Raw genomic sequence first — 20902 nt, 5'->3', positions numbered from 1 at the left:
TCCAAAACCTCTTTGTAACCTTACATCGAACCTTTAGGAACCTTTTCTGGCAAAAAAATGTTTTCCCTGCGACTGGAGACTAACGGCGTTAGGATTCTGTCAGTCAGGGTCCATTAGAGGCCAATATGTTAATAGCTGGGATTGGCAGTGTTTTTTTTTTTAAGTTGTGACTGTTAGTGGTAAAGTGCGAATAGTTAGGATTATTAAAATCCAATATTTCATTTCATAATAAAAAATAATCCAAAAGTTTATCCATAATAAAATCAATAGTAACCCGAAAGTACTTAATTTTCCAACAAAGCTTTTTAAACAAAAAGTGTACAATATTTTGGAGTGTTAAAAACATTAAATTCATGATGGAATATAGAAGATTGGAAGGTGGTGGGTAGCGTACGTTGAAACTGGGAACACTAGGTTAATTATTGAAAATACGGAAGGTCGGTTATTATCTTAATTTAAAAATTTAATAAAATATAAAAAGAGTAAACTGCCATTTTAGTCCCTGTGGTTTGTTCATTTTTGCCACTTTAGTCCAAAACTGAAACCTTTTGCATCTGGGTCCCTGTGGTTTCAGTTTTATTGCTATTTTGGTCCAAAAATGAAATCAGTTCATATTTGTCTTATAAAATCCTGCTATTTTGTCATTTTCCGCAGAAGCAAAATGGTCATTTCTTTTTTATAAATAAATACCAGATTTTATAAGACAAATATGATCTGATTTGCCCCAAGGAGGATGACAGAATTGCAGTATTTTATAAGATAAATATGACCTGATTTCATTTTTGAACCAAAATGGCAATAAAACTGAAACCACAGGGACCTAGATGCAAAATGTTTGAGTTTTGGACTAAAGTGTCAAAAGTGACCAAACCTCAGGGACCAAAATGGCAGTTTACTCATATAAAAATCAAATTTGAAGATTTTGCAAACCGATTCAACGGTTTGAACCAGTATAACAAACTCAACATGCGGCACATAACAAATACCGTATTCTAGTTTTACCAGCCTTTTTGCTACCAAGCCCATGTCTGGTATCTGGTTTCACCGGTATTACTGACGATACATACGGGTATTTGAAACATTGGAACCAAATTATTAAATCTGATTTTTCAAAATGTAAAATGTTTGCAACCGTATAGACCTCAAACAATCAATTTGCTTCAAATACGACCGAATTTGTAGCCAAATATAAGGTATCCATATGCTGTGAGTAACCAAAGGGTGCAGGCGAACACTTATCATCTTTGTCACCCCCAATCCCCGTTCTCCGATTCTTTAGCTAGTACAAAACCTTTTCAAAATCAACGAGAGAGTGTTTGGGTCACCAGAGACGGTGACGGTTGTTTCGTGATAGTGGGTAGCCGATAAGTGGTGGCTGTGTGATCTTGTGTTGGGGTTAAAACGTTTTTCTTTAATTTATGTATTTTTCTTGTTTTTACTTTAATATATACTGTTTTTTTAACCGAGGGGTGTTTTAGTCTATACCAAAAATTTAAGATGATCTTGATGAGGTTAACGAAGGTGGGGCTAATTGAAACAAAAATGAAACAATTAGTACTGTTTTGGCAATTTTTAAATAGTTAATCTCAGCAAACCAAATCACGTGGACGAAAAATCAACTTGGGTCCTAGTGGTATGTTGAAAAAATCAAACCAAATAGACAAAGAGTCTTTGGTCGTTTTCCTTGAGATTCAAACTACTCAAAGACAAGTGGGCTTAATGTGCCTTTTATTCTGTTTTTGAGCGAACCTCGTCAAGTTACAAATTTACCCCTCAAACCCTTCACCACTAGCTAAACTTGGAATCGAACCTAAAGAATTTGTACCCAAACAAATAACCCTGTACCATAAATGATCATTTTTCATCAATATTAACACTATCCAATGAAGTTTGTCTTACCATTTTTGGATGACTAGCCCCATGGTTAACTTTCAGTGAGAAAAATGTTGGATGACCCGCTGTAAACAAACAAAAACGTTAATCCACCAGCCATAACACGAACGTGAGGTTTCGAATTCAGTGATTTCAATTGATCAAGCAATTGGGTTCATTTCGGTTCGACAACTTGTAATTTGGGATTTTAGGTTTTGCACAAGAACGTTAACCAAAACGATCATACAAATTCAAGGATTACGGATTCATAATATACATAGTGTATAAGAGGAGGAGGGGTGGTGTGTTATAGCACCGTGATACACATTATAACGCGTGACGAACTCAAACTCCCCACCGCCACCATACAACTTCAACACGTGAATTCTTCAACGCGTGATGGTGTTAATTTTGTGAGGGTAATTGTTGGTTGGGGGGAAATTTTTGGGTGTGGTGGTGAGTGATGACAATTGTCACCAAAAAAGGTTGTGAGTGATGAAAAAATGGTTCATGACATGGCGGAACTTGATTGGGTGTTTGTGAGTGATAGAATTCTATCACTAGTGACCACCCCCACCCCCTAAGGATGAGATTACGATAACACCCACAAGTCAAACAGTACACCTATTATCGAAGTAACACAACGATACAAAGTGTAACGCTTTCCGACCACTAAAACACACATGCTAAAAAAAAGTAATTTACTCTTTCCCATCAAAATATCAAATTCATATTTTGACACTACTTGCCTACTTGGTCCACTCCACTCGTAAATCGTATCCCGTAAACAACGGAAGCGGGACATTCTCTGCTTCAAACAACCCACAAAAGTCCAAATATTTACATTTATACCCTTCAGAAACATCCCCCCTTCCCTCTTTCACAACTGAAAACAACCACCGAATCTCCAGTCCAATGGTTGATTAATTGAACAAAATCACCATTTTCACTCATCAAAATGCTTGCAAAACGGTCAAATTACACCTTATTGTCTCCAATTAGTGGATACGAATCATCGAACTTCATAATCGATCACAATCTGATGCAGCAGAATCGTCATACGGCGGTTACGACGGCGGTTACGGCGTCGGTTGTTGAGTTTCCGAGACAATCTAGCGGTAGCAGTTACGCTGAGAGTTCGTTTTCAGGTGCGATGACCGGTGGCGATTGCGGTGGTTATGTTCAGTTGACTGACGGCGGAGGTGACGGTTTTAGCGGCGGAGATGACGGTTTTAGAGGCGGAGATGACGGTTTTAGCGGCGGAGATGACGGTTTTAGTGGTGGAGTGTATAAATCGTTGAAAAGCTGGGCGCAACAGACGGAGGAAGGTTATCAGTTGCAGTTAGCTTTGGCGTTACGGCTTTCGTCGGAAGCTAGTTGTGGTGATGATCCTAATTTGCTGGAGCCTGTGGTGGATGAAAGTGTAAGAGCTAGGTCATCTGTGTGTTCTCCGGAAGCTTTGGCGCATAGATTTTGGGTATGTGATTGAGATAATGAGATATGTGTGTGTTTTATGCTGTAATTGTTAGGTTTTATGATTATATTTGGTGATTTGTACTAATTTGTTAGATGATAAGCACCATGAGTGTTGCGAGTCAGCGAGTGTAAGTTGTTTGTGAGCTGCTTGAGATCAGCTCGTTAAAAGCTCAATCGAGCTGAGCTTAAACGAGTTCGGGCCTAAAAATAAGTTTGTTTACTAAACGAGCCGAACTCAAGCTTGGAAAACTACTCATGAGCTAAGCGAAGGTAGAGCTCTCATAGATTAAATGAGCCAACTCGTTTACATCCCTAGATTATTGTGAATGAGATCGGCTTGTTAAAAGCTCAAATCAAGCCGAGCTTAAACGAGTTTGAGCTTAGGCCTATAAATAAGCCTGTTTAATAAACGAGCCGAGCTCCAGCTTGAAAAACAACCACAAACCGAGCTCGAGCTATCATTATTAAATCGAGCTAAGCCTGAGCATAGTCAATCTTGGGCTTGGCTCGTTTACGTCCCTAATCTTGTGAATGAGCTATTCAATGCTAACATAGAGTAATAAGGTTGTCAAATGCTTAGTTTAAAAAGGCACGCCAACACATCATGCCTCTAGTAGTTCTAGGTCAAAATTGATCAAAGTTAGGTATCAACGTATCGTAGGAGGTTTATATGTAAAAAAAACTAAGGGGTACAGGAATTATGAAAGGTTTACTTGATAATTAGGTTTATGTGTAAAACATACGAACGAGAGATATGCAGTTTAGGCTGTAAGATGCGCGCCTCACGTACATGATGCGCGCACCTTGGGTTTTGGTACCAAAACGCTACAGAGTGCCTCACGCTTTTTTAATCCAAGGTCAAATGCACACTTTTGAATCATCTAACTCAACAAACTCAATACTCTTTATGGTTATCATGTATCAGGCAAATGGCTGCTTATCTTACTTTGACAAGGTACCGGATGGATTCTACTTTATTCATGGAATGTACCCATACATATGGAATGTATGCACTAATCCACAAGAAAGTGGACAAATTCCATCACTCGAATCATTAAAATCACTTAATTCCGGGACCGAATCTTCATTAGAAGTTACCGTGATTGACCGACATACTGATCCCAACCTCAGGCAACTTCAGAACCAGATTCATAGCATCTTCAGTAATAGGGTCACCAGACTCACTACAACTGAGGTTGTCAACCAACTTGCACGACTCGTTTGCCATCAAATGGGGTGAGAATGTAGCTCATGGTATAACAACTCAAAACATTTGACTTGGGTAAACTACCAAATAGTGAGTTTTAAGTAAAGTAGACGGATGGTCCCTGTGGCTTACCAAAATTCTGGATTAAGTCCCTAGTTTTCCAAAAGGACACAAATGGTCCTTGTGGTTTGCACTTTGTAACGCATTTAGTCCCTAACTTGGACATGCTAAAATGCGCTACAAAGTGCAAACCACAGGGACCATCCTTGTACCTTTGGAAAGCTATGGACCAAATCCAAAATTTTGGTAAACCACCGGGACCATCCGTGTACTTTACTCAATTACTAAATATTGAAACTACCATAACAACTTTTGAACATGTTTTCATAGTCCACAAATGTTAGCATCTTATGTACTATCTTACAAATTAACTTTGTTATGTTCACAAGAGGTGCAGCTTTAAATGGAGAAAGTGAATTGGTTCCGTTGTGGAAAACGTGCAGTCATGAACTCAAGAAGCGTCTAGAATCAGTCACACTTCCCATTGGTAGCCTATCTATAGGCCTTTGCAGGCACCGCGCTTTATTATTTAAAGTATGTTATATATTTTCTTTTGTTGCCATTATCGTTAAATATTTATATTAAAATTTTTATTGTTTTTTTTCATGTCTTATATTATGCCACATATAGGTCTTAGCTGATACCATTAACTTACCATGTCGAATAGCCAAAGGTTGCAAATACTGTAAAAGCGATGATGCATCATCTTGTCTAGTTCGTGTTGACATCAATAAGTAAGCTTTATTGTTTGTTCATTTAAGAGTAAAATGTCAATTTCGTCCCTGAGGTTTGGCCAGTTTTGCAACTTTCGTCCAAAGGTTTGTTTTTACGCATATGGATCCAAAAGGTTTGAAATCTTGGCATTTTCATCCGGCTCGTGAACTCCATCCATTTTTCTCCATTAAGTCAGGGGTATTTTTCGTCTTTTTTTGTTAACTTAAAGGGCAATTCAGACTTTTGCACTTTATGTACAAGCATTTAAAATACCCCTGACCGAATCCATTAGACCTAATTGCCCTTTAAGCTAATAAAAAGACGGAAATACCCCTAACTTAACGAAGAAAAATGGATGGAGTTAACGAACTGAATGAAAAGGGCAAGATTTTAAACCTTTGGACGAAAGTCGCAAAATTGGCCAAACCTCAGGGACGAAATTGGCATTTTACTCTTCAATTTAATCTTTAAATGTCACTACAAACTTTGTGTATGTACAGATTTTGTGTTTTTATGGCTAGATTGAATTCCAATTTTCATTGCAGGGAGTTCCTTGTTGATTTGATCGGAAACCCCGGTTGTCTCTATGAGCCCGACTCATTAATCAACGGTCCATGTTCAATCTCGATATTTTCCCCATTGCATTTTCCACATTTTAAAAATATCAACTCGACTGTTAGTTTTGAGTCACTTGCCAAACGGTACTTTCGTGACTCGTTAAATCTGGTGTTTGAAGATCCATCCACTGGCAAGTTTCTAAGAAACATTCCCATTTTATATATTTAATTTTGTTTTTTTTAATGTTGTATTGTTGCTTATAATCATAGCATCATTTGAAGATTCTGCTTTACAACATATGCCAGAAATTAGACATACAGATGACCAATCACATGTCGGCTTATCTAATCTAAGGGTGGAGATCGTGCCAGATAGAATTCCCCCCGATGTTGATGTTTTCGACATTCCATGGACCGATATGGTTTTGAAAGAGAAAATCGGAGAAGGTGAGCTTGTTTCTGATTTGGATGGGTGGGCCGGTTGTCAAAATGGGTAAATTTGTTAGTACGGATAAAATTTGTTTGTTAACAATGTTTGTCCAATTTTTATAGAAATAATTAGCGTGTCTAATACGATTACAAAGTCCACATTATTTTAAGAGTAAAGTACACGGATGGTCCATGTGGTTTACCATATTTTTGGATTTGGTCCCTAGCTTTTCAAAAGTACACAGATGGTCCCTATGGTTTGCACTTTGTAACGCAATTAGTCCCCAGCCAACTAATCTAAAGGTTTCAGCAGGTCCAACTTAGGGGCTAAATGCGTTACAAAATGAAAACCACAGGGACCATTCATGTACTTTTGGAAAAGTTGAGGACTAAATGCGTTACAAAGTGCAAATCGCAGGGACTATCCGTGTACTTTTGGAAAGATAGGGACCAAATCCAAATTTTTGGTAAACCACAGGGACCATTCGTGTAATTTACTCTTATTTTAATAAGTATCTAGTTTTTAATGAATAAAATGATTTTGGAGGTTATTGCATTGGGTGACTTTCAAACTGTTTCACCCATTTGACCCATTTTCTTTTGAGGTTTTTTTTTTTTTTTTTTTTTCAAATTATACCCACTTGACCTGTTAGAGATAAAACATAACCCAAATTGACCAATTATTTAGAAGTAAATGGGTCAAATCAACCAATTATTCACATTCACTGACTCACTGTGTGGATTTTCAGGTTCTTTCGGTATTGTTCGTCGTGCTGATTGGAATGGAGAAGTAAGTAGTTGCACACTCTTTTTTTCTATGTTTTTTTTACTTTATTATGTTAAGCGTAAAAGCGTGCCAAATAGCACCAATGTCACACCATCGCCGTCGACCACCAACACTGAAGTTGCGGCGTGTTAATGCGAAAAATTAGACCGAAACGCAAAACATAGAAAAAAAAATAACTAAGTCGATCTAAGATCCGCGCGTTGCGACGAACCTATCAAACGGGAAAAATAGACGTAAAAACGCTGAAACACACATGCACGTTGCATTGTGTTAACTCGCAAAATTTATAACAAATTGTAACTCGCAAAATTTATAACAAAATGTAAAGCGAAACGTAAAAACGTTGAACCACACACGCATGCTGCGATGTGTTAACTCGCAAAATATAGAAAGGAACGTAAAACGGAAATTTGCGTAAGATGAAAAGTGTAAGGGACCCAAGTTGAAAGTAAAAAAAGTTGTGAGGTTAAATTGCAAAAGATGAAAACTTCTTGGTTAAAAGTAAAAAATATCTTTTTTTTTTTTGAAAAACACCCTAAGCATGAGGTACAACACCATTATGCGTTGAAAAGTTGCAAATGAGTACTATGTGAATGAATGTTTATTTTTTTCGGGGATTTTTTTTTGTTTATTATTGTATATAAGATCTTTATAGGCCTACTAAATTCGAATCATGGTTAATTACTTGCAGGATGTTGCTGTAAAGACACTTTCCTTGGAGCAAGATTTTCATCCTGGGAGATTTAACGAGTTCTGGCGTGAGGCAAGAAATTTCCCGTTATAAATGATTACTTTTTTGTTGAAATTACGTATATACTATTTAGTCATTGTCGCTTTATTCTGCCAATTATTTTAGGTTGCAATAATGAGACGCTTGCAGCATCCAAATATCGTTCTTTTTATGGGGATCGTAACCCAGCCCCCAAATCTTTCGATAGTCACCGAATATTTACCAAGGTTGGCTTCACCATTATGTACAGGTGGCAAGATGGACGGGTTGATTTGCAAACACCTTTTTGTTCATTTTCTAATAATATAAACAATTGCGGGCTAATGCCACATTTTTATTAGACCAGCAATTAGCGCACTAATTATGATTACAAAAACAATATTGTTACAGTAATAACAGTAAAAACAATTTAGGAGACTCAATGCACTAAAGACAGGACTTTGGGTGACTTATCGACCCGTTAGACCCATTAAGGCATTAAGCCATTCCTCTTTTAGCTTAATTTTCTTACTTGACTCTTTTAATTTGTATAGTAAAGTACACGGATGGTCCCTGTGGTTTACCAAAATATTGGATTTGGTCTTTCATAAGTACATGGACGGTCCCTGTGGTTTGCACTTTGTAACGCATTTAGTCCCCAGCCAACAAATCTAACGGTTTTAGCAGTTCCAAGTTAGGGACTAAATGCGTTACAAAGTGCAAACCACAAGGACCATCCATGTACTTTTGGAAAGCTAGGGATCAAATCCAAAATTTTGATAAACCACAGTGACCATCCGTGTACTTTACTCTATTATTGTATAATGGCCTAACGTTATGATATATGTTTTGTATTTTAGAGGTAGTTTGTTTAGCCTTTTGCACAAAGCTGGTCCAAAAAGGATATTGGACGAGCGGCTTCGGCTGAGGATGGCTTTCGATGTGGTAATAATTGTTAAATAAGGATATAATAAATGAATAATTATGATCCTTTGGGTGCATAATAAATGAATAATTATGATCATATATCAGCATTCTATATAAGTATATAATATAAGAGTTAATTATTGTTTCCGTCCCTGTGGTTTGTCAAAAATCACTATTTCAGTCCATTAGCTTAAAAATTGCGATTTCAGTCCCCGTGGTTTCACTTTCGTAACCATTTCAGTCCCTGTACTTAACAGAATAAATGGATTGAAATGGTTACGAAAGTGAAACCACAGGGACTGAAATCGCAATTTCTAAACTAATGGACTGAAATAGTGATTTTTGACAAACCACAAGGACGAAAACAGTAATTAACTCATAACATAATGACCTGCTTTTTTATATAGGCAAAAGGAATGAACTATCTTCATAAACGCAATCCTCCGATCGTTCACCGCGATTTGAAATCTCCCAATCTTTTAGTCGACAAAAACTATACCGTGAAGGTAAAAAAGAATCTTTTCTTTTCGCTATTATTTATTTTTCTTGGTTTTGTATTCATGCAATTTTGGAATATTAATGATGCTGTATAAAAACTGTCTTGTATTGACTTTATAATACTGGTCACATAATATATACTCGTGTTGTTTTTTATTTATTGTTCAGGTAGCTGATTTTGGCCTATCGCGTTTAAAAGCAAATACATATCTGTCATCCAAATCAGGAGCAGGAACTGTGAGTTCTTTTTTACACAATTACTAATTAATTATAAGAGTTAATTACTGTTTTTATCCCTGTGGTTTGTCAAAAATCACTATTTCAGTCCATTAGTTTAAAAATTGCGATTTCAGTCCCTGTGGTTTCACTTTCGTAACCATTTCAGTCCATGTGGTTTCACTTTCGTAACCATTTCAATCCATTTATTCTGTTAGTACATAGACTGAAATGGTTACAAGGCGAACTGAAATGGTTACGAAAGTGAAACCACAGGGACTGAAATCACAGTTTTTAAACTAATGGACTGAAATAGTGATTTTTGACAAACCACATGGACGAAAACAGTAATTAACTCTAATTATAATTTATGTTCATATAGTTATGTTTATTTATCATAATAATAACAGCCCCAGTGGATGGCACCCGAAGTCCTATCAAATGAGCCATCAAATGAGAAATCAGACGTTTATAGCTTCGGTGTTATTTTGTGGGAGCTTGCTACTTTACAAATGCCTTGGAGTAATCTAAGTGCTGGTCAGGTCTGCCATTGATAATTAGTCTTAGATAAGCGTGTAAATAAGCCGAGCCGAGCCCGAGCTCGAAGCTGGCTCGTAATTATTTTGTTTATCCATATTTATAGTTACAATTTTTGTATATAACATAACATATATATTTTTTTAACTATTTTAATCATAACTATATATAATAATATTATATAGATTAAAGTACACGGAGAGTCCCAGTGGGTTTTCAAAATTTTGGATTTGGTCCCTAGCTTTCCAAAAGTACATGGATGGTCCCTGTGGTTTGCACTTTGTAACGCATTTATTATTGGTTGGGACTAAATGCGTTACAAAGTGCAAACCAGCAGTACCATCCGTGTACTTTTGGAAAGGTAGGGACCAAATCCAAAATTTTAGAAAACCATAGGGACTATCCGTGTACTTTATTATATATGATATAAATAAATACATATTTAATTGCGAAATAAAAATTATATAAATAGTAGGCTCATTTAATTCCGTGAGTCTAGTGAACCTAAGCTCAACTTGATTCAAGCTAAGCAAGCTGTTATCGAGTGGCTCGCGTCATTTAACACCCCTAGTCTTATAGATTAGGGGAAGAAAACAGGAAATAAAACAATTTTTATGCATTTTGTTTTTATTTCTTATTGTAGGTTGTGACCGCAGTAGTCTGTCACCACAAAAGGCTAGACATCCCTCACTATGTAAATCGCCAAGTGGCAGCCTTGATCCAAGCCTGTTGGGCACCGTGAGTTCGAATATATTTTCATTTTTTGTGATTTTTCTATATATTTTAAGTAGAGGTGGCGATTTCAGTCAATTCCCGTGAATGGTCAAATGGGTTGAAACAACTTGACTAAAAAGAATGGGTCAAAATCATTTTATTCAAAAAGTTAGATTACCATTGAAATAGTATAAATTCCAACACATATTTGACACTAACTATTTGGTAAAAGAATTATTTATTTTCGACAAAGTGTTTTGGGTCGACCCGTCTATTTGACATATTGATAAAATGTTGATGTTGCAGTGACCCGTCGAAGCGGCCTTCGTTTTTCAATATCATGAAATCTTTGGAACCATTTGAATGCCAATGATGGTATGCAGAATGCTTTGGTGTCAATTGTGCAGATATATAGATTCTTCTTACTAATTTTATTTCAAGCTTTAGAGTGTTAGTTTGATAATATAATTTTCTTAAGTATGTATAAAGCGTTAGTTATTTATAAAATTAGTAACAGAAAACATTGTAATAAATGAACTGTGTAAATGATGTTCGTAATTTTTGGTAAACCACAAAGACCGTTTTGTAAATTACACCCGCTATGCTAAACCCTTGTATTTGCAAGTAAACAAGATGGTCTATCGGTTCGTTGACCTAAGAGAACATGAACTTGACTTGTTTTAAGCTTATTTCCAAAGCTCAAGTTCGACATGTTTACTATTTAATTATTTTTATGTATATATAATTGTACTTTGTAGATATTTATACTATAATTATGCATGCAACATAAGTTCTGTTATTTAGCTGGTTTTACATGTTATCATATAATTAAATAATCTATAAATACTATTTTATTCACATACGTAATAGTCTCATTTAGACTGGCGATTCGAATAAAAAATGATATATAAAGCTTGAGCTCTAGCTATTTTTTGAAGAATCTCCAATTTAGCCCACTAGTGGTTTGGTTTGTTTACACCTTTGTTGTGAATAAATGAATGTTAATCTGTCAGGTTTCGGGTTTCTTTGGTTTGTGGATGCTATATTATAAACCGAGTTAATTACATAGTTAGTCCCTGTGGTTTACCCAAAGTAACATACTTAGGTACTAATAGTTTAAAATCACATTCTAGGTTATTAACTTTTCATTTTGTAACGTTTGGAGGTATTAATGTTATTTGTAGGCTTAAAATCACATTCTTTTAACACCTAAGTATGTTATTTTGTGCAAACCACAAGGACTAACTATGTTAATACCCTAGAAGTTAATACCTCCAAACGTTACAAAATGAAAAGTTAATACCTTAGAAGGTGATTTTAAACTATTAGTACCTAAGTATGTTATTTTGTGCAAACCACAAGGACTAACTATGTAATTAACTCTTATAAACCAAAGACATATCCAATTAAAATTCAGGTTAAACGATTTTGGGTTAATCTGTTCTGGGTGGATCCGGGATTATTTTGGGCTGCCAAGAGTTGTTCCAAGAAAGCGCAAAGCATAGTGATCGTTCATGTTCGTTTACATAATGATTGGAACAAACAAAATGATTATGGAATGCTTGTGTGGCAAAGCCTTGGACTAAAGATTCATTATGTTCTTAAACAGGTAAAAAACTTGAAATATAAAAACAGGTTTATTTATAATATTTTGTAAACAGGCACATGTCTCTACAATATATGCAGTTATGCACATGTGTATGTGTATATTGAATTATAGGTCCATTATTCCTGTAGTCTATAAAAAATTGGAGAGAAAAAAAAAAGTTAATTACATAGTTATTATCTATGGTTTATACAAAATAACAATCTAAGCTACTAATAGTTTAAAATCACATCTTGAGGTACTAATCTTTTATTTTTTAACATGTGAGGGTATTAATTACATAGTTAGTTACATAGTTAGTCATTGTGGTTTACACAAACTAACAATCTGAGGTACTAATAGTTAACAGGGGATTAACGTTAATACCCTCACATGTTAAAAAATGGAAAGTTAGTACCACATGATGTGATTTTAAACTATTAGTACCTTAGATTGTTATTTTGTGTAAATCACAGGGACTAACTATGTAATTAACTCGAAAAAAATAAAGGGACGAAAAAGAGAAACAACGTTTTGTATTTATTTAATATGAGTTAACAAACTAAATGATCATACATTTATTAAGTGCAAATATCCATTTGGGAATAGCCCTATAGTGTGTGGGTGGGGGTGGGGGGGGGGTAGTTGCACGGACCTCCCATCCGCCGGAGTATTGCAACTCCGCAAGCTAGCTTAGCCCCATAGCTGCCTGGCGGTGATTACCCACGGTGAAGAGCCCCAACACCCCATTAGGGCATTGCCGGGAATCGAACCGGTGACCTCAAGAAGAGGCTGGGTGAGGCTGGCCAACTGGGCTACTCTAGAAGGTTAGAATAGCCCTATAGTGTTAATGAGTTAGATATACTTTAGGGTAGTAGGAGGTTTCATTCAATTCTCATGATATGCAAGTTTAGCCATTAATATATTTTTTAAGTGCAACTCATAGAACACATAATACCCTCATCTAAAACTGACTAGTCGGCAATTAATCGCTAGTCGACCAGTAACTGAGTAATTTTTCGTTAATCAGTCCATTAATCGCTAGTCGGGCCTAGTCGGCCAGCCAAAAATCAACGATTCCGGCCAGATTCCGGCAAAAAACTGTATATTCCAGCCAAAACATCTAAATTCCGCCAATTTTCTAACCAAACCATATGAATTCCAACAATTAATCTTATATACTTAAAAAATTAAGTTGAGTTAGAGTTAAAACCTAGCTACTGAAAATTACATATAAAGTCCCCGATTTGATTAATCCCAAGTAGTCACTAGTCTGCACCTCACGTCCTCACCGGACATCGGACGACTAACGACTAACTCTAACCTTGCTAAAAACACAATTTAAAAATGGTTTGAGAAAAATGCAATTTGCGTCCCTGTGGTATGTCCCATACATCAACTTGCGTCCCTAAATTAAATTTTTGGATGTTTGAGCCCCTGACCTTATAAATTCATAACAGGATGAGTCCCTGCCGTTTATATTCCGTCAGTTTGACCGTTTACCTATTGTGAAAAGTCCATAATACCCCCACTCTTTATTATAAACACTGATGATTCATTATCTCCATCTCAACTCCCAAAGATCATCATTATAAAACAACAGCAGCTCGCATCATCATCATCATCAACAGCAGCTCGCATTTTCCCAATAAATTCATCATCAACAACAGCCGATCAGGTTCATCTTCATCATCTTCGATCAGGTTCTTCATCGATCAGGTTCATCTTCATCATCGATCAGGTTCATCTTCATGCTGTCATTCTATGTGTTAATGTGTTTATATTGTGAAAAAAACATAGCGTTGATTCTGGGTTTGATTTTGGGTTCCATTCGATGATTCTGGGTTTGATTTTGGGTAACATTTGATGATTTTGGTTGATTTTGAAAAAACAGAGGGGGGTTATATTCGATGTGTTTATGTGTTTATATTGTGAAAAAACAGAGCGTTGATGTTGGGTTTGATTTTGGGTTCCATTCGATGTTTTTGGGTTTGATTTTGGGTAACATTTGATGATTTTGGGTTGATTTTGAAAAACAGAGGGTTGATTTTGGGTTCCTCATTTTGAATGTGTTTGAATGTGTTATTAGGGTTCCTCATTTTGAATGTGTTTGAATGTGTTTAGGGTTTGAATGTGTTTAGTTGGTTTGAATGTACAGAATGTGTTTAGTTGGTTTGAATGTGATTAGTGTTTGAATGTGTTTAGTTGGTTTGAATGTACAGAATGTGTTTAGTTGGTTTGAATGAACAGAGTGTGTTTAGTTGGTTTGAATGTGATTAGTGTTTGAATGTGTTTAGTTGGTTTGAATGAACAGAGAGTTGGTTTGAATGTGATTAGTTGGTTTGAATGTACAGAATGTGTTTTGGTTTGAATGTGTTTCTAATTGTACAGAATGGCTGCGGATGTAAAGATACTCAAAACACCAACTACGAAGGCGAGATATGTAATCATCGAGCTCTGGATGGCGCGGTGCACACAAGGAAGTCATTGATATGAATGAATATAACTCCAGTGGCAGATATGTAATCAGCGAGCTCTGGAATTTCATATCGGCCACTCGGGTTATATTCATTCATATCAATGAATGAATGAACACAACCCCAGTGGCAGATACGTAATTAGTGAGCTCTGGAATTTTATATCTACCGTTGGGTAACACTCATTCATATGAATGAATATAACCCCAGTGGCAGATATGAAATTCCAGAGCTCGCTGATTACGTATCTGCCGCTGGGGTTATATTCATAACCCCAGCGGCAGATATGTAATCAGCGAGCTCTGGAATTTCATATCGGCCACTCGGGTTATATTCATTCATATCGGCTTCATTCCGAAGTGCACCCGTCAGCAAAGATCCACAATTGCTTGTGGATCTTTGACGTTTTGTCTCTATTTGTATGTTTCGATCTTTTGTTATCGAGTCTGTACGTTACGGTCTTTTGTCATCGAGTCTGTACGTTACGGTCTTTTGTTATCGAGTCTGTACGTTACGGTCTTTTGTTATCGAATGAATATAACCTAATTGCTTGTGGATCTTTGATATATATATATATATATATATATGATACATTTAATTATTATATAAAAGAGTTAATTTAATAGATATTAGATTTCTTAAGAAAAAAGCAAAAAATAAATATAGGGGCTCAGCTTGATATTTCACTCATACCATAGGGACGCAAAGTGTTATTAATATATGTCAAAAGACGGTCTTACCCCTGCCTCTAACAGTCAAACTGACGGCAGGGACTCAAAGTGTTATGAATTTATAAGGTCAGGGGCTCAAACATCCAAAAATTTAATTTAGGGACGCAAGTTGATGTATGGGACATACCACAGGGACGCAAATTGCATTTTTCTCAAATGGTTTTTTATTTAAATGTAAGGGTGGTCTGCGATGTAGCATATCACACCTCCATCCCGCTCTCTCTTTATAATAACACTCTTTTCTTCCAAAACCCTAACGTTTTTTTTCCACTCAAACAAACACACCCCTCTGCCGCTAACATTCTCTCTCGAATCTTCCTTCTGCAACAATGGAGTTTTGGGGTAAAATCTTCATCTTCTTTTTCCTGATATTGCGTACATGATTTCCGTGTGTATTGTGTTTCTTATTCTGGTTTTATCTTATGTGCTTCGTTGTTGTTTGTTTTAGAAATTAGCGGATATAATAATTAATTAGGTTAGAATAATATCGGAACGATTGTGTAGAAGAATATAACAAGGAATGTTATGTTAGCATCTTATTAACATTTGCATAATAAGTTTTGTAAATGCATAATCTGTGGTCAGCAATTAGGGGTGTAAACTAGCCGAACCGAGCCTCAAGATCGTCTTGTTTAATTTGTGAGACCTAAAATAAGTTTTTCAAGCTTGCTTGGCTTATTCATTATTATATTATATTATATTATATATACGTTGTTTATCGTTTTTTATATGTAAAACATAATATATATTAGTTAATTATTATAGTATTCAACATATTAGTAATAATTGTATATGTAGGCTCGCAAGCCAGCTCGGTCTCTGGCTTGTTTACACAGCAAGCTTATTTTTAGGCTTGAGCTCGTTTAGACTCGGCCTTGGTTTAAAAAAGTGCGCTTAAGCGCAAAGCGACCCTAGGCGCAAAGAGCTGCGCCTTGTGTGATATAAAGTGAGCTTTGTACAAAAAGCATACAAAAAGCACACAAAAAGCGAGCTTTTTTGGAAAAAAATCACACTGAGGCGCCGCGCACTTTTTGTACAGGTGTTTTTGTGCATTAAAGTGTTATGCATGCAGCTAAAATGGTTGTACATTTTATGATTTATACATTGAATCATATACAAACCTTATTTATCGCTATATTTTGGGTAAGGGATGCTAAAAGCCTATAGGATATATATAAAAAAATATATAAGCACCTTGCGCCTCACGTACGAAAAGCCCACTGCTTTTGCGATTTGCGCTTCGCGCTTTGATTTTAGACCTTGTAGTTTTTGTGCGCTTCACGCTCTTTTAAGCCAAGGACTCGGCTAGATTCAATCTTTTAGCAAACAAATTTTGAGTAGCTCACGAGCAGCTTGGTTTGTTTAGACTCGGCTAGATTCAATCTTTTAGCAAACGAATTTTGAGTAGCTCACGAGCAGCTTGGCTTGTTTACTTCCCTATGAACATTGGCGTTTTTAGATTTATAAAGTTTTGTAGAAATTGATTAGTGGTCAGCATATGAAATCGAGAGCGTAATTTGCAGGTGTGGAGGTTAAAAGTGGTCAGCCACTCAAGGTAAACCTTGGCGAAGGAAAAGTTCTGCATCTTTCACAGGTATAAAATAGTTTCATACAATGTGAAATGTTCCTTCGGTTGCATTGAATATATAATCATATAAACGATTTTGATGCATAGGCTTGTCTTGGAGAAATCAAGAATACTAAATCAAGTGACTCTGTTTGCTTATACGTCAACGTTGACGGCAAAAAACTTGTTCTTGGAACACTTAATTCCGAGAAGTTGCCGCAACAACTGTTCGATTTGGTGTTCGACAAAGACTTTCAGATTTCTCACAACTGGAAAAACGGCAGTGTGTTCTTTTACGGATACAAAGCTGACCAACCTATTGATGGGCCATCATATCCTTCACGCATTTAAATCTTTATTTTAATTTTGAGTTAAATGCCATTTTAGTCCCTATGGTTTGGGCCATTTTGCCAGTTTAGTCCAAAGGTTTCATTTTTAACCTGTGGGTCCAAAAAGGTTTTACAGTTGCCATTTTAGTTCACTGGGTTAACTTCATCCATTTTTTCTGTTAACGAGAAGGCCAATTTGGTCATTTTGTATGTAATTCTGTTAACTAAAAGGGCAATTCAACCATATAAAATGACCGAATTGGCCTTCTCGTTAACAGAAAAAACGGATGAAATTAACCCAGTGGACTAAAATGGCAACTGTGAAACCTTTTTGGACCCACAGGTTAAAAATGAAACCTTTGGACTAAACTGGCAAAATGACCCAAACCACAGGGACTAAAATGGCATTTAACTCTTTAATTTTCTATCTGTTTTTGTTTGTAATTATGTTAATATAGAAGTTGGGTGTTGTTTGACTTCTTGACTCACTTGCCGTTGTGTCGTGTGATCACTGATGATGAAGATATTGGTAAGTATACTGTATACATTAGCAGTTTTGCAGTATGTATTTTTTATTTAATTTTTAATTTTTTTGTTAATTGTTATATATTTGTTGTTTTGTTTAGATTCTGACGAGGAAGAAGATGCTCTTGAACTTCCAGTTCCTAATGGTATAAATTTGGTTATGTTTTGGTTTACAAAAGATCTAAAAGATTAGGGTTGCAAACAAACCAATCGTTCAGCGATCAGTTCGTGAAAACGAACACGAACAAGAAATTTTGTTCATTTAGTTAAATGAACGAACATGAACGAAGGCCACGTTAGTTAATTTATGTTTGCGAACGTTTGGTAACGCGTTTGTTTATGTTCGATTGTGTTCGATAGTTCATTGGTGAATTTAGTTTTTATATTTTATTTAAATTAAATATTTCAAAACTCCGACAAATAAAATATTTAATGAGTGTCGTGTATTGTTTGTGTTCATCAACGTTCGTTCCCAATAACTAACAAACGAACACGGACACATTCATTTCCTTGACAAACAAACCTGAACATAAAATCTAGTTCGGTAAGTGCTCATGAACAGTTCGTGAACACATATATATATTTCTTAACAAACGAACATGTGTTCGTTCGCAGCCTTATAAAAGATTATAACTATTCGGTTGGACTGTAGTAATAACGTTTATGTTGGCTTGCAGGCAAGCAGGATGCTAAGAAAGAAGAGAACACAGTGGCGGCTAACAAGAAAGATAATAAACAAAAGGTAAAGATCGTGGAACCCGAAAAAGACGATTCCGACTCCGATGAAGATGATTCGATGTCTGGAGATTCAGATGAGGTATGTATTTCTTACATTAACGCGCACATTATTTTAGTTACGCAACTTTTAACTATCCGGTTATGAAATCTATCTGATGTGGAGTTTTAAGTGTGTTCATACTTGTTTCTCTTTTAGGATGATGAGGACTCTGACAGCGAAGACGATAGTGATGAGGCGGAAGAGACTCCACAGAAGGTTAGTGAGGTTATTTCTTATAATTTTTTGAGTTAAATGTCATTTTAGTCCCTGTGGTTTGGGTCATTTTGCCAGTTTAGTCCAAAGGTTTCATTTTTCGTCTATGGGTCCAAAAAGGTTTCATCGTTGCCATTTTAGTCCACTGGGTTAACTTCATCCATTTTTTCTGTTAACGAGAAGGGTAATTCGATCATTTTATATGTAATTATGTGAACTAGAAAGGCAATTCGGCCATATAAAATGACCGAATTGCCTTTCCCGTTAACAGAAATTATGGATGAAGTTAACCCAGCGGACTAAAATGGCAATGGTGAAACCCATAGTTATCAAAAGCGAGCGCTTTTGGCGCCTAGGCGCTTTTTCCGGGCGACTCGCATTTACTGCGCTTATAGTCCCTAGGTAATAATAGCGCAGCTTATTTCATCCCATGCGTATTTAATTCCGGCGACGGTGCTGCTTTCAGCCGGAAACCAGGAAGAAGAAGAAGAGAGCGGCTGCGTTCATGAGTGTGCTAGGCTTTTAGGGTTTTAAATAAGTTTAGGTATTTAAACATTTAACCCCTCTTATCTTTCCCTAGTTTATATTCAGTCCCTAAAACTTGTATTTTTTTACTTAAAAAGTGTAAAACTTGTTTGTGTATTTAAACATTTAACCCCCTGTACCTTCAGTAGTTTACATTTGGTCCTTAAACTTTTTAATTTATACATAAAAAGTATAAAATTAACATTATAAATACATATATAAATTATAAATAGCTGTTTTTTATTTTTTGAATTATCTACTACCTTATCACTTTTTTTTTTCTCGGGCGCACGCTTTATTTGTGCCTATCGCCTAGGCCCTAATCAGTGCCTATGCGCCTAGAGTGCGCTTCGCGCCTTTGATAACTATGGTGAAACCTTCTTGGACCCACATGCAAAAAATGGAACCTTTGGACTAAACTGGCAAAACAGCCCAAACCACAGGGACTAAAATGATATTTAACTCTAATTTTTTTTATAATTATTATTCGTTTGACTTATTATCTTTATTAATAATAATTATAGCCACAATCTGGAAAGAAGAGATCGAATGAGTCTGCTATCAAAACCCCTGCAAACGAGAAAAAGGCAAAATTGGTCACCCCTCAGAAAACAGGTATAAATCTGAAATAATCAAAGAATGCTGATAGGGTTGCAAACGAACCTAATCTTTTAGTTAAGAAATGTGTGTGTGCAAATTGTTGACGAACACGTTACCGAACGTTCACGAACATAATGAACGAATGTGATCTTTGTTCATGTTCGTTCATTTAACGAAACGAACGAAATTTTCTGTCCGAACGAACACAAACGAGCTTCCCGTCTAGTGGTTCATGAATTGTTCGCTGAACGTTTGGTTTGTTTACAGCCCTAAATGCTGAAAACTGTTATTTTATTTTTTTTATTTTAATTACATGTTATTATAAATATTTGTGACAGATGGTAAGAAAGGGGGAGTGCATGTAGCAACACCTCATCCTTCAAAGCAGGGTAAGACTCCAGCAAACAAATCGAATGAAAGCCCGGCTTCTGCTTCTGGTGGTGCGTTTTCTTGCAAGCCTTGCAACAGGTAAAACTTTTTTATATTATTTCTCAATTTTTGAACGTTTTTTTATCGAAAAATTGTACGGAAAAGCATGATTTATATTTTGTTGTTGATTTGTTTGTAGGAACTTTAAAACAGATATGGCTCTTCAATCTCACAACCAGGCGAAACACAAGTAGAAGTGTGAAACTGGTTGTTGGCTGGATGATGGATGAAATAGTTGATGTTTCTTCAAGAATGAGTGTGGCTATTGGCTAGTAGTTTTAATTAAGTAGTTTTTTTTTTCCTTCATATTTTGTTTTGGAATTGTTGTGGATTTTGAAAGGCAATTGTGCTACCATCACAAGTTGGATTTCTGTGCTAATTTTGTTTTTATCCGCAACATCTGTTGCTTGATTTTGGGTCTTGATTCTCTTGACTCTTAT

The 20902-nt window shown here is 36.0% G+C and overlaps 2 protein-coding genes across 3 annotated transcripts; both read left to right on the top strand.

The window, feature by feature from the left end:
* The first annotated feature begins 2641 nt into the window (after positions 1-2641).
* Positions 2642-11296, top strand: LOC110891346 (serine/threonine-protein kinase CTR1). Of its 2 annotated transcripts, none has more exons than XM_022139036.2 (15): positions 2642-3349; positions 4274-4584; positions 5005-5149; positions 5246-5349; positions 5875-6077; positions 6193-6333; positions 7065-7105; positions 7794-7865; positions 7959-8059; positions 8672-8756; positions 9146-9244; positions 9405-9473; positions 9863-9994; positions 10633-10727; positions 11010-11296. In XM_022139036.2, the coding sequence occupies exons 1-15, from the start codon at positions 2831-2833 to the stop codon at positions 11074-11076; spliced, it is 2184 nt and encodes a 727-aa protein (XP_021994728.1). In that variant the 5' UTR covers positions 2642-2830; the 3' UTR covers positions 11077-11296. The 2 variants fall into 2 exon arrangements, with proteins under 2 accessions (XP_021994728.1, XP_021994726.1); XM_022139034.2 differs by having other exon boundaries at positions 6157-6333.
* Positions 11297-15698: 4402 nt separating this feature from the next.
* On the top strand, positions 15699-20886 carry LOC110891345 (histone deacetylase HDT1). Its single transcript, XM_022139033.2, has 10 exons — positions 15699-15838; positions 17020-17090; positions 17172-17395; positions 17905-17921; positions 18019-18063; positions 18595-18734; positions 18852-18911; positions 19958-20048; positions 20372-20501; positions 20602-20886. Exons 1-10 carry the CDS (start codon positions 15826-15828, stop codon positions 20654-20656), a joined length of 846 nt encoding a protein of 281 aa, XP_021994725.1. The 5' UTR covers positions 15699-15825; the 3' UTR covers positions 20657-20886.
* Positions 20887-20902: the final 16 nt, after the last annotated feature.

The sequence above is a fragment of the Helianthus annuus genome, chromosome 11 (genome assembly GCF_002127325.2).
Source record: "Helianthus annuus cultivar XRQ/B chromosome 11, HanXRQr2.0-SUNRISE, whole genome shotgun sequence".
Classification (NCBI taxonomy): domain Eukaryota; kingdom Viridiplantae; phylum Streptophyta; class Magnoliopsida; order Asterales; family Asteraceae; genus Helianthus; species Helianthus annuus.
This window is presented reverse-complemented; position numbering and strand designations above follow the sequence as displayed.